This window comes from Rhinopithecus roxellana, chromosome 16, assembly GCF_007565055.1.
Source record: "Rhinopithecus roxellana isolate Shanxi Qingling chromosome 16, ASM756505v1, whole genome shotgun sequence".
Taxonomy (NCBI): domain Eukaryota; kingdom Metazoa; phylum Chordata; class Mammalia; order Primates; family Cercopithecidae; genus Rhinopithecus; species Rhinopithecus roxellana.
This window is the reverse complement of record NC_044564.1, coordinates 67501334-67513607: the sequence shown is the minus strand read 5'-3', so window position 1 is coordinate 67513607 and position 12274 is coordinate 67501334. Positions and strand designations below refer to the sequence as shown.

General features: G+C 37.4%; 1 protein-coding gene across 1 annotated transcript in view; it reads right to left on the bottom strand.

Annotated features, from left to right (window-relative positions):
- Positions 1-12274, bottom strand: part of CCDC171 (coiled-coil domain containing 171) — a 399166-nt gene that overhangs the window by 296157 nt on the left and 90735 nt on the right. Inside the window, exon 9 of the mRNA XM_030920340.1 lies at positions 8312-8472. Within this exon, the coding sequence (XP_030776200.1) occupies positions 8312-8472 (161 nt within the window). The remainder of the gene's footprint in view (positions 1-8311; positions 8473-12274) is intronic.

Genomic DNA, 12274 nt, shown 5'->3' with positions numbered 1-12274 from the left:
TGAAGTCAGAAATAAAGATATTATTTCAAAGCAATGAGAACAAAGACACAACGTACCAGAATCTCTGGGACACATTTAAGGAAGTGTGTAGAGGGAAATTTATAGCACTAAATACACATAAGAGAAAGCAGGAAAGATCTAAAATCAACACCCTAACATCACAATTAAAAGAATTAGAGAAGTAAGAGCAATCAAATTCAAAAGCCAGCAGAAGGCAAGAAACAGCTAAGATCAGAGCAGAACAGAAGGAGATAGAGACACACACACAAAAAAAAACCCTTCAAAAAAATCAATGAATCCAGGAGCTGGTTTTTTGAAAAGATCAAAAAAATAGATGACCTGCTAGCAATACTAATAAAGAATAAAAGAGAGAACAATCTAATCGATGCAATAAAAAATGGTAAATGGGATATCACCACCGATCCCACAGAAATACAAACTACCATCAGAGAATATTATAAACACCTATAAACACCTCTATGGAAATGAACTAGAAAATCTACAAGAAATGGATAAATTCCTGAACACATACACCCTCCCCAAGACTAAACCAGGAAGAAGTTGAATCTCTGAATAGACCAACAACAGGTTCTGAAATTAAGGCAACAATTAATAGCCTACCAACCAAAAAAAAAGCCCAGGACTGGACAGATTCACAGTCAAATTCTACCGGAAGTACAAACAGGAGCTGGTACCATTCCATCTGAAACTATTCAAATCAATAGAAAAAGAGGGAATCCTCCTTAACTCATTTTATGAGGCCAGTATCATCCAGATGCCAAAGCCTGGCAGAGACACAACAAAAGGAGAGAATTTTAGACCAATATCCCTGATGAACATAGATGCAAAAAGCCTCAATACAATTCTGGAAAACCAAATCCAGCAGCACATCAAAAAGTGTATCCACAAAGATCAAGTTGGCTTCATCCCTGGGACGCAAGGCTGGTTCAACATACGCAAATTAATAAATGTAATCCATCACATAAACAGAACCAACAACAAAAACCACATGATTATTTCAATAGATGCAGAAAAGGCCTTAAACAGAATTCAACACCCCTTCATACCAAAAACTCTCAATGAACTAGGTAAGGATGGAACATATCTCAAAATAGTAAGAGCTATTTATGACAAACCCACAGCCAATATCATACTGAATGGGCAAAAACTGGAAGCATTCCCTTTGAAAACCAACATATACAAAGATGCCCTCTCTCACCACTCCTATTCAACAAAGTGTTGGAAGTTCCGGCCAGGGCAATCAAGCAGAAGAAAAAAATAAAGGGTATTCGATTAGGAAAAGAGGACGTCAAATTGTCCCTGTTTGCAGATGACATGCTTGTATATTCAGAAAACACCATCATCTCAGCCCAAAATCTCCTTAAGCTGATAAGCAACTTCAGCAAAGTCTCAGGATACAAAACTCAATGTGCAAAAATCACAAGCATTCTTATATACCAATAACAGACAGAGAGCCAAATCATGAGTGAACTCCCATTCACAATTGCTACAAAGAGAATAAAATACCTAAGAATCCAACTTACAAGGGATGTGAAGGACTTCTTCAAGAACTAGAAACCACTGCTCAGAAAATAAAAGAGGACACAAACAAATAGAAGAATATTCCATGCTCATGGGTAGGAATAATCAGTATCATGAAAATGGCCATACTGCCCAAGGTAATTTACAGATTCAATGCCATCGCCATCAAGCTACCAATGACCTTCTTCACAGAATTGGAGAAAACCACTTTAAAGTTCATATGGAACCAAAAAAGAACCCGCATGGCCAAGACAATCCTTAGCAAAAAGAACAAAGCTGGAGGCATCACGCTATCTGACTTTAAACTATACTACAAGGCTACAATAACCAAAACAGCATGGTACTGGTACCAAAACAGAGATATAGACCAATGGAACAGAACAGAGGTCACAGAAATAACACCATACATCTACAACCATCTGATCTTGACAAACCTGATGAAAAGAAGATATGGGGAAAGGATTCCCTATTGAATAAATGGTGTTGGGAAAACTGAGTAGCCATATGTAGAAAGCTGAAACTGGATCCCTTCCTTACACCTTATACAAAAATTAATTCAAGATGGATTAAAGACTTAAATGTTAGACCTAAAACCATAAAAACCCTAGAAGAAAACCTAGGTAATACCATTCAGGACATAGGCATGGGCAAGGACTTCATGTCTAAAACACCAAAAGCAATGGCAACAAAAGCCAAAATTGACAAATGGGATCTAATTAAACTAAAGAGCTTCTGCACAGCAAAAGAACCTACCATCAGAGTGAACAGGCAACCTACAGAATGGGAGAAAATTTTTACAATCTATCCATCTGACAAAGGGCTAATATCCAGAATCTACAAAGAACTTAAACAAATTTACAACCAAAAACAAACAACCCCATCAAAAAGTGGGCAAAGGATATGAACAGACACTTCTCAAAAGAAGACATTTATGCAGCCAACAGACATATGAAAACATGCTCATCATCACTGATCATCAGAGAAATGCATATTAAAACCACAATGAGATACCATCTCACACCAGTTAGAATAGTAATCATCAAAAAGTCAGGAAACAACAGGTACTGGAGAGAATGTGGAGAAATATGAATGCTTTGACACTGTTGGTGGGAGTGTAAATTAGTTCAACTATTGTGGAAGACAATGTGGCGATTCCTCAAGGATCTAGAACTAGAAATACCATTTGACCCAGCCATCCCATTACTGGGTATATACCCAAAGGATTATAAATCATGCTGCTATAAAGACACATGCACACATATGTTTACTGTGGCACTATTCGCAATAGCAAAGACTTGGAACCAATCCAAATGTCCATCAATGATAGACTGGATTAAGAAAATGTGGCACATATACGCTATGGAATACTATGCAGCCATAAAAAAGGATGAGTTCACGTTCTTTGCAGGGACATGGATGAAGCTGGAAACCATCATTCTGAGCAAACGATCACAAGGACAGAAAACCAACCACCACATGTTCTCACTCATAGGTGGGAACTGAACAATGAGAACACATGTACTCGGGGAAGGGAACATCAAACACTGGGGCCTGGCCGGCGGTGAGGGGCTTGGGGAGGGACAGCATTAGGAGAAAGACCGAATGTAAAGACCTAATGTAAACGAGTTGATGGATGCAGCAAACCAACATGGCACATGTATACCTATGTAACAAACCTGCACATTGCACACATGTATCCTAGAACTTAAAGTCTAAAAAAAAATAAAAATAAATTAAAAAAAAAAAACTTGTCCAGACTGGAACAAGTAGACAAAAGAGTCCAGGAGGACCACCTCTTAGAAGAAATTTAAAATGATAGGATCTCTGAGGGGTAGGAACATGGGAGACTTTCGGTTCTGTTAATGTTTAGAAATAATTTAATAAGTGATTGGTTAATCACATAAACTAATACAGTTTAAAATGAGGCAATTATTAACTATTCTCATCTGTTGATTCTGCAAATATTTTCTGTTTTGTTTTTTTAGACAGCATCTCACTTGGTCACCCATGGTGAAGTACAGTGGCATGATCATAGCTCACTGCAGCCTCGAACTCCTTGGCATAAGCAATCCTTATACCTCAGCCTCCCAAGTAGCTGGGACTACAACCATGCGCCACCACAAGCAATCCTCCCCCACCTCGGCCTCAAACAATCCTCCCACCACAGCCTCCCAAAGTGCTGGAATTACAGGTATGAGCCACCACATCCAGCCCAATTCCATAAATCTTTATTTAGCAGCTCTTATGTACCTTTCTAGGCATTGACAGACAGTAATAAACAAAGTTTCTTGTTACATAAGACAGACAATAAATAACAAAGAACACAATAAAATGTGCTATAAAAAAAAGATGGGTTAACAAAAATTAAACTGTAGAAAAAATAAAGTATGCTGAATCCAAAAATATAACTCTATGGAAAGGATGGAAAGAGGGAAGGAGTAAGTGTCTGTGGTGTGGGAGAAGCATATAATAGAGATATATAAGTAGAACTCAATAGATATCTAAAGGCAGAAACTTAAAAAATGGCATACTATGCTTGTTATTTAGAAATATGAAATCAAATTTCAGAAGAAAGAGCACTAAGATTTGAAAGTAGATGCATCAAAGGAGTAGAAACTAATAGTGGAGAGCAATGGGGCATGAAACTTGTTTTTCATGAGCCTAACAGTACCATTTTATTCATTAGACTGTGTACATGTATTAATTTGATAAAACCAAGATTTTAGTTAAAAATTACTGTTACTCAAAAAATATAAAATTAAGTGCATCTGTCATTACACACACAATACACACACAGCTTTTTTTTTTTTTTTTGCTGCGGGGGGGGTACTATTTTATAAATAAAGGCCAAACCGTGTCCATTGAAATGGGGGAACACACCTTGCTATTGAGCATTCTGGTGGACAACTCAAAAAAGCTGACTCCTACCACGCTGCTAAACTCCCAACCAAGAGGGAGTAAGTGGGGCAAGAGTAGGGCAGGTTAAGGAGATGCCTCGTCTCTGAATTCTGATGGGAAAGGGCCAGGACTTAAAAGGTGGAGGATTTAGGCAAGAAAGGGAAGAGAGGAGAAGTAAGTCTGTAGCTAGGATGACTTCTTTCCTACTGGAGCTCCATTCTTCCTTTTTTTTTTTTTTTTTAATACTTCAGCTAAGAATTTGACAATAACAGGCTATTTTAACAAATAGCCATCTTTGGACTATGTTTTTACATACAATGTAAACAAAAATAGTGCTACTAAGTTACAATACTGTTGTCATATTTATCCTTTTGGGTGTTATATTTAGAAAACTAAATTCCTAAATATTGAGTCTAAGAAATAAATTTAGATGCAGTCCATTTAGTATGATATATTTGACTAATGATGTTCCAAATTAAATTTAACTTTCAACTATACCTGAGGATTACTATGATCTCTTTCTCCCTACTATTGCCCAGCAATCAATTATCACAGCTAAAGAAGACTTTACTATATTTGAAAATTCAGATGGTTAATGGGTACAAAAATCCAGCTAGATGGAACTAACAGGATCTAGTGTTTGGTGGCACAACAGAGCAAGTATAGTTAACAATAATTTATTACATATTTCAAAATAACTAAAAAAGTGGAACTGGAATGTTCCTAACATAAATAAATGATAAATGCCTGAGTTAATGGATAGCCCAGTTACCCTGATTTGATCATCACACATTGGATGCTTGTATAAAAATATCACATGTACCCTATAAATATGTACAACTATTATTTACCCATAATTAAAAAGAAAAAAATGTTCAAAAAGAAAACAAAAGATTATTGAAAAGCTTTAGTTTCATACTGCAAGTTTTAGATGGAAAAAATTTTACACTAAGAAATTTTGATTACAGAATGAAGGAATATATACATTCCATCTAAAATAATTTCATGCAGGAATGCCTACTGTTATGAAACTATGGACCAAAACTATAACTCTGCAATATAAACACAGCTTTCTTTCTCCTGCCTTTTAGTGAGATCCTGCCTAGGTTTACCTGGCAAGAAACAGAAGCTTAAGAACCTTAACCAATGGCAGGTTCAAGCATGATGAACTGCTACATCAGTTCACAACAGGTAAAACAATATTCTACTCCAAAACTCCACATTCTCAAAGTTGTAAGTTAAAAGTATTATTTACCTTAAAGACCTAAAATCTATCAATTCTCTATTTGTGATACATTAACCAAAACTTAGAACTACTTTGAAACAACAGAATATTTTTCAGAAATTCAGAATCTTCTTTAAAAAAATATTTAAAAAATTTTAAAAACCTTTTTTAAAGACGATGCTGAAGTATAGTTAGAAGTACAGGCAGAAAATGGAAAATGGAAGTACAGGTAGATCCCTCAAGTCGTATCATTCCTTGTTATACTACAGATAGAAGGGGTGGAAGTGGCTTTCATTTCACATACACGGAAAAGGAAGACGGGATGGGAAAAGGAAAGTCACAGAAGTTTTCAACGATTATTGGGCTTTAACGATTACCTGTCATTATTTATAATATTTAACGTGTATTATTATGACAGTTATATACAGATGAAGAAGCGATAAGGGACATTATGTTAAAGCATTAGGAGTGTTAATTAGCTAGTGCCTAGTTGGAATATGTAACCAATGTTTAGAATTGTCAGTTGGTGCTTACTGGAATATTAAACTTGAGTAAAAATTTTCAAGTACCAAAATACAACTAACAGCAAAACAAACTTAAGGAAAAAAACTGCTTTGGGGTCCAATTAGGAAAGTATATAGGTTAGACTCAGAGCTTAATTGTTAGCAAGTAGGTTAAAATTCCTCCGGTCCAATCTTTATGAGACTCTCTTCTTCAACATCCATGACAGAGAATCATCCACTCTGTGTTTTGAATTTCCCAAGGCAGGAAGCTCACTAGTTCCCTGAAAGATGTCTATTATTTCATTGCTAGAAAGCTTTAATTATTGGGAGCTCATTCTGACTTCTTACAGTTTTATTTGTAGGTCCTAATCATTACCTTAAAGCAAAAGTAAAGAAATCTTCACTATGTTCCACATAAAAGCCTTTCAAATAGATATGCAGAATAATATTTGAATACATATTTGAATAAAATTTGAATACATTGAAATATATTAAATGTGCACATTCAAGCAACGGTTCAAAAAAAATGAAGGAGAAATAAGTCCTTAGAATAACATTCACAGAATGTCATTTAAGTCATACTAGAGGAAGCAAGGAAATTCAGTTAACAATTATTGGTTTAAAATATTATAAGTATTATTAATTAAAGAAACCAACATTCTAAAAGAGTTTTTAATTTTTTCAGTCTTTCAGGTACAATCTTCATGGTTTTTGTCACACAAAAATTACCACTATTTAAGTAATACTTTCACTTAAATTAACTCACTTCTTATAATAAATAAAGCCTTTTTTTGTTTATTTATCTATTTTTTTTTGAGACGCAGTCTCCCTCTGTTGCCCAGGCTGGAGTACAATGGCATGATCTCAGCTCACTGCAACCTCTGCCTTCCGAGTTCAGGTGATTCTCCTGCCTCAGCCTCCCAGGTAGCTGGGATTACAGGTGCCCACCACCCCACCACACCTGGCTAATTTTTGTATTAGTAGAGACGGGGTTTCACTGTGTTAGCCAAGCTGGTCTCGAACTCCTGAACTCAAGTGATCTACCAGAGTCGGCCTCCCAAAGAGCTGGGATTACAGGTGTGAGCCACTGTGCCCAGCCAATAAAGCATTTTAAAAGAAATCTTTATATTGTGGCTACAAATGGAAAACCATTATCTACTTGCCATAAATAGAAACAAAGATTAAAATATAATTCTAATATGCCAGTTTATTATCACGCCACAAATGAATAGTAGTATGAATTCCCACCCTCTGGGGGGAAATGGTTTAAAATGTCTACTATTGACTTATTTTTGGAAACATATTAATGCATTATAAACTTCTTAAAGCATTTCACAGAATTTTGAAGATGAAAGGCTTTTGAACTGAAAAAGGTTAAAATCAGTAGGAGTCAGAAAGATTTTAATTCTGCCACTTAGGAGCTATATGTCCTTACTCTGGCTAAGCCTCAATTTCCACATCTGTAAAAGAGATTTTTAAAAGTACCTTCCTCATAGGGTGTTAGACAAATGAAACGATGCAGTGCTATGTATATAGTGAGTCACAAATGCATGTTAGCCACTAGTAGTAGTATTACTGCTATTATTATTATTTCTGTAGTTTGAGAAAATGTCAAATATTATCCATCTTCATATAGACCATTTTACGTGGCTTAGAAATCTTAGCCCCAGATCTTAGCCTTAGATCATAGCTCACTTCAGCCTTGAACTCCTGGGCTCAGGTGATCCTCCCACCTCAGCCTCTCGAGTAGCTGGGACTACATGTGCACACCACTATACCCGGCTAATTTTTTTTATTTTTTTGTAGAAACAAAGTCTCACTATGTTGCCCAAGCTGGTCTTCATACTTAAAGATATTGCATTACATCAATCATATAATACAAACTACATTAATATATTTACTTCCTAGTATATTACTCAATTTCTTGGGCTACTTGGAATATAATATACTTCAATATCCAAAAGAGCAGTTCCATTTTTACCTATACAGGAAAGTATAGTTATGTTTTATGAAGTCACCTACCCCAATCTACCACTGACATTAATGGGAGCTATATCAAAAATACATAGTATACATTCATATTTTACATAGCTTTTATAAAATCTTTATGTTAATTTAGAGAATTTTACAGTAGAATACTCACAAATTTAGTTTTGCAGAGCTCTCTTGTGCATTATGCTTTTCTCGCTCATATGCACTTTCAACTTCTTTGAATTCATTCTTGATCATTTCCAAATCAGCAACAGCTTCTGCTTGACTGGCCTTTTCTACTTGCAAAGCTCCTTCAAGGTCTCGAATCCGTAACTACCAGATGACAGACAAGTAATTAAATCAAGCTAAGAAATGCTAGCAGCAATCTTAAATTGAGTAGAATACTTTGACAGTAACAGATTATCATTCATCCAAGCACTTCTTTCTGTTTTGGCTTAAAAAAGAAAGATAAACAAACAAAAGACAGTTTATTCCCTTTCTCAATATGTTTAAATAAAAGGAGAAAGAGTGGAAGAATGAAGACAAGAGTTAACTGTGTTATGAAAGATAGGCTGGTATAATATAACCCATTCTATCAAAGAAAAATAGATATGTAGATACAACTCAATCTAAATTTTCAAAGTTTCAAATTTTTACCCACTAATCCATTCAGATACTTCTTTTATAAAATATAATAAATTAAATGTTTGGCTTTTTTAAGACACAAGGTCTCACTTTGTCACCCAGGCTGAAGTGCAGTAGTGTGATCATAGCTCACTGTAGCCTTGAATTCCTGGGCTCAAGTGATCCTCCCACCTCAGCTTCTCAAGTAGCTGGGACTACAGGTGCACACCACCATACCCAGCTAATTTTTTTTACTTTTTGTAGAGATGGGGTCTTGCTATGTTGCCCGGGCTGGTCTTGAACTGCTAGCTTCAAGTGATCCTCTCACCTTAGCCCCCCAAAGCACTGAGATTACAGGCATAAGCCACTGCTCCTGGCCTGGTTTTTGAAAACTAAAGGGAAGTATTCTTCCTCTCTTATAAGAAACATTATAGGCCGGGCGCGGTGGCTCAAGCCTGTAATCCCAGCACTTTGGGAGGCCGAGACGGGCGGATCACGAGGTCAGGAGATCGAGACCATCCTGGCTAACACGGTGAAACCCCGTCTCTACTAAAAAATACAAAAAAGTAGCCGGGCGAGGTGGCGGGTGCCTGTAGTCCCAGCTACTTGGGAGGCTGAGGCAGGAGAATGGCGTAAACCCGGGAGGCGGAGCTTGCAGTGAGCTGAGATCCGGCCACTGCACTCCAGCCTGGGCGACAGAGCGAGACTCCGTCTCAAAAAAAAAAAAAAAAAAAAGAAACATTATAACATGAGTATCTCTATAAGCCTAAGAAATTTAATAGATCTTTTTATTCTTATATATAGATTATAATGGATTTCTTACTATAGAAAAGTGATGTTCTTATTGTCAAACAATACTATTTGACTGAAATATTTATGGTTATAGTGATTTGATATCTGGGATTCACTTCAAAATAGTCTGGAGGCAGCCAGCGCCTGTAGTCCCAGCTATTCAGAAGGCTGAGGAGGGAAGATCCCTTGAGCCAGGGAGTCCGAAGCTGCAGTGGGCCGTGATTGCACCACTGCACTCCAGCCTGGTTAACAGTGAGACCTTCCCTCAAAATAAAAAATAAAAACAAATTTTAAAGTCTGAAAGTGGGAGAGTTCTAGGAGGTAAGAGATAAAACACCATTGACATGAGGTAAGTATTGAAGCTGGGCGATGGCTATGTGGGAAGTTCATTTTCCTATTTCACTTTTGCATACACTTGAAATTCTACATAAAAAGACATTTTAAAACTATATTCCCAGGCCGAGGTGGGCAAATCACCTGAGGTTGGGAGTTTGAGACTAGACTGACCAACATGAGAAACTCTGTCTCTACTAAAAAATACAAAATTAGTCGGGCGTGGTGGCGCATGCCTGTAATCCCAGCCCCTAGGGAGACTGAGGCAGGAGAATCACTTGAACCTGGGAGGCGGAGGTTGCAGCGAGCTGAGATCGTGCCACTGCACTCCAGCCTGAACAACAAGAGCAACATTACGTCTCAAAAAAAAAGAAAAAACAAACTATATTCCCTGTGTCCACCAACCATAGGATGAATAAACAAGTTCATTCCAACAAAACAATTATATGTAGCTATAAAAAGGCTACAAAACAACCCATGGGTGTGCGCGTGTGTGTGTGTGTGTGTGTGTAAATTTAAGGGCCTACAGGCCAAGCACAGTGGCTCATGCCTATAATCCCAACCCTCTGGGAGGCTGAGGCAAGCGGATCATTTGAGCTCAAGAGATTGAGACCAGCCTGGGAAACATGGTAAAACCCCATCTCTACAAAAAATACAAAAATTAGCTGGGAGTGGTGTCACACGCTTGCAGTGCCAGCTACTTGGGGGACAGAAGCAGGCAGATAACTTGAGCTGGGGAAGTCAAGGCTGTAGTGAGCCAAGATCGCACCACTGCACCCCAGCCTGGGTGACAGAGCAAGACCCTGTCTCAAAAATAAATAAATTGAGGTGTAAAAGTGCAGTTTTGTTACATGGATATACTGCATAGTGGTGAAGTCTGGATTTTTAGTGTAATCAACACCCAATAGTTTACACTGTACCCATTAAGTATCCCTTAACCCCATTTCCAGCTTCCCACCCTTTTGAGTCTCCAGTGACCATTAATCTACATTCTATGTCCATATGTACACATTATTCAGCTCCCAATTCTAAGTGAGAACATGTGGTATTTGACTGTGTCTGCATTGTTTCGCTTAAGATAATGGCCTCCAGTTCCATCCATGTTGCTGTAAAATACACGAGTTTATTCTCTTTTCAAAACAACTATTAAAAATTATCTATGTAGTTCTCCACATAGTATTCAAGAACAATGTATTGTTGATATATGTTGAAAATAGCAGGTTCCACATCAGTGTATATAGTATGCTACATTTGGGGTAAATAAGTGAAAAGAATAAAAATAAGCAGGCAGGAAGGTAGAGGAATGGGAGGGACAAGAATGAAAGCAAGAACTCTCAATCTAATATTGTTTTAATTTTTGAACTCTGTAGATAGTTTACCTTTTCAGAAAATAAAGTTTAAAAGAAAAAGAGTTTCTTTTTAGAAAATAGTTTAAAGAGGGGGTGGGGAGAGAAAAAAAAAGTTTCACATTAGTCAGAACATGGGTTTTAGACCCATAAAACTTGGGTTTGACGCTGTCCAAACATGACAGATAATAGAATAAAACAAACCAACAAAACTCGGGCTGAATCCCAGATCTACAAAATTAATGTGACTTTGGGCATATTACTAAAACTCCAAATACTTGAGGCTTCTCATCTATAAATAGTGAATAATAATAATGTCATCTAGACTATCTACTTGGCAGGGTGGCTACAAGGATCTAATGAGGCAATTTGTTGTTGTGGTGGTTGTTGTTGTTGTTGTTGTTGTTGTTGTTGTTGAGATTGAGTCTCGCCGTGTCCCCCAGGCTGGAGTGCAGTGGTGTGATCTCGGCTGTCTGCAACCTCCACCTCTTAGGTTCAAGCGATTCCCCTGACTCAGCCTCCTGAGTAGCTGAGATTACAGGTGCCTGCCACCATGCCCAGCTAATTTTGGTATTTTTTTTAGTAGAGACGGGGTTTCATCATGTTGGCCAGCCTGGTCTCGAACTCCTGACCTCCAGTGATCTGCCCGCCTCAGCCTCCCAAAGTGCTGGGATTACAGGTGTGAGCCACCGTGCCTGACTGGCAATGTTTATTTAACCAATATTTATTAAGTACTTAATATATGCCAGTCAATATCCTAATGCTCAAGATATATACAATAATCATGAAACTACACAGTCTTAGCTCTTGAGGAGCTCATAGGCTTTAAGAGAACATAGACTGCAAAATGATATGGTATATCCTTCCTGTGACAGAGGTATGCACAAAGGTCCTGAATTCAGAGAAAAGTTATGGAACTCTGTGTGAGGCAAGCCTCATAGGAATGGCAACACACAACCTGAGTTAGGAAAGATAAACTCACCAGGAAACAAAGCCTAAGACGCCATGAAAATTTTTCAACATTAATCCATAAAAATGAT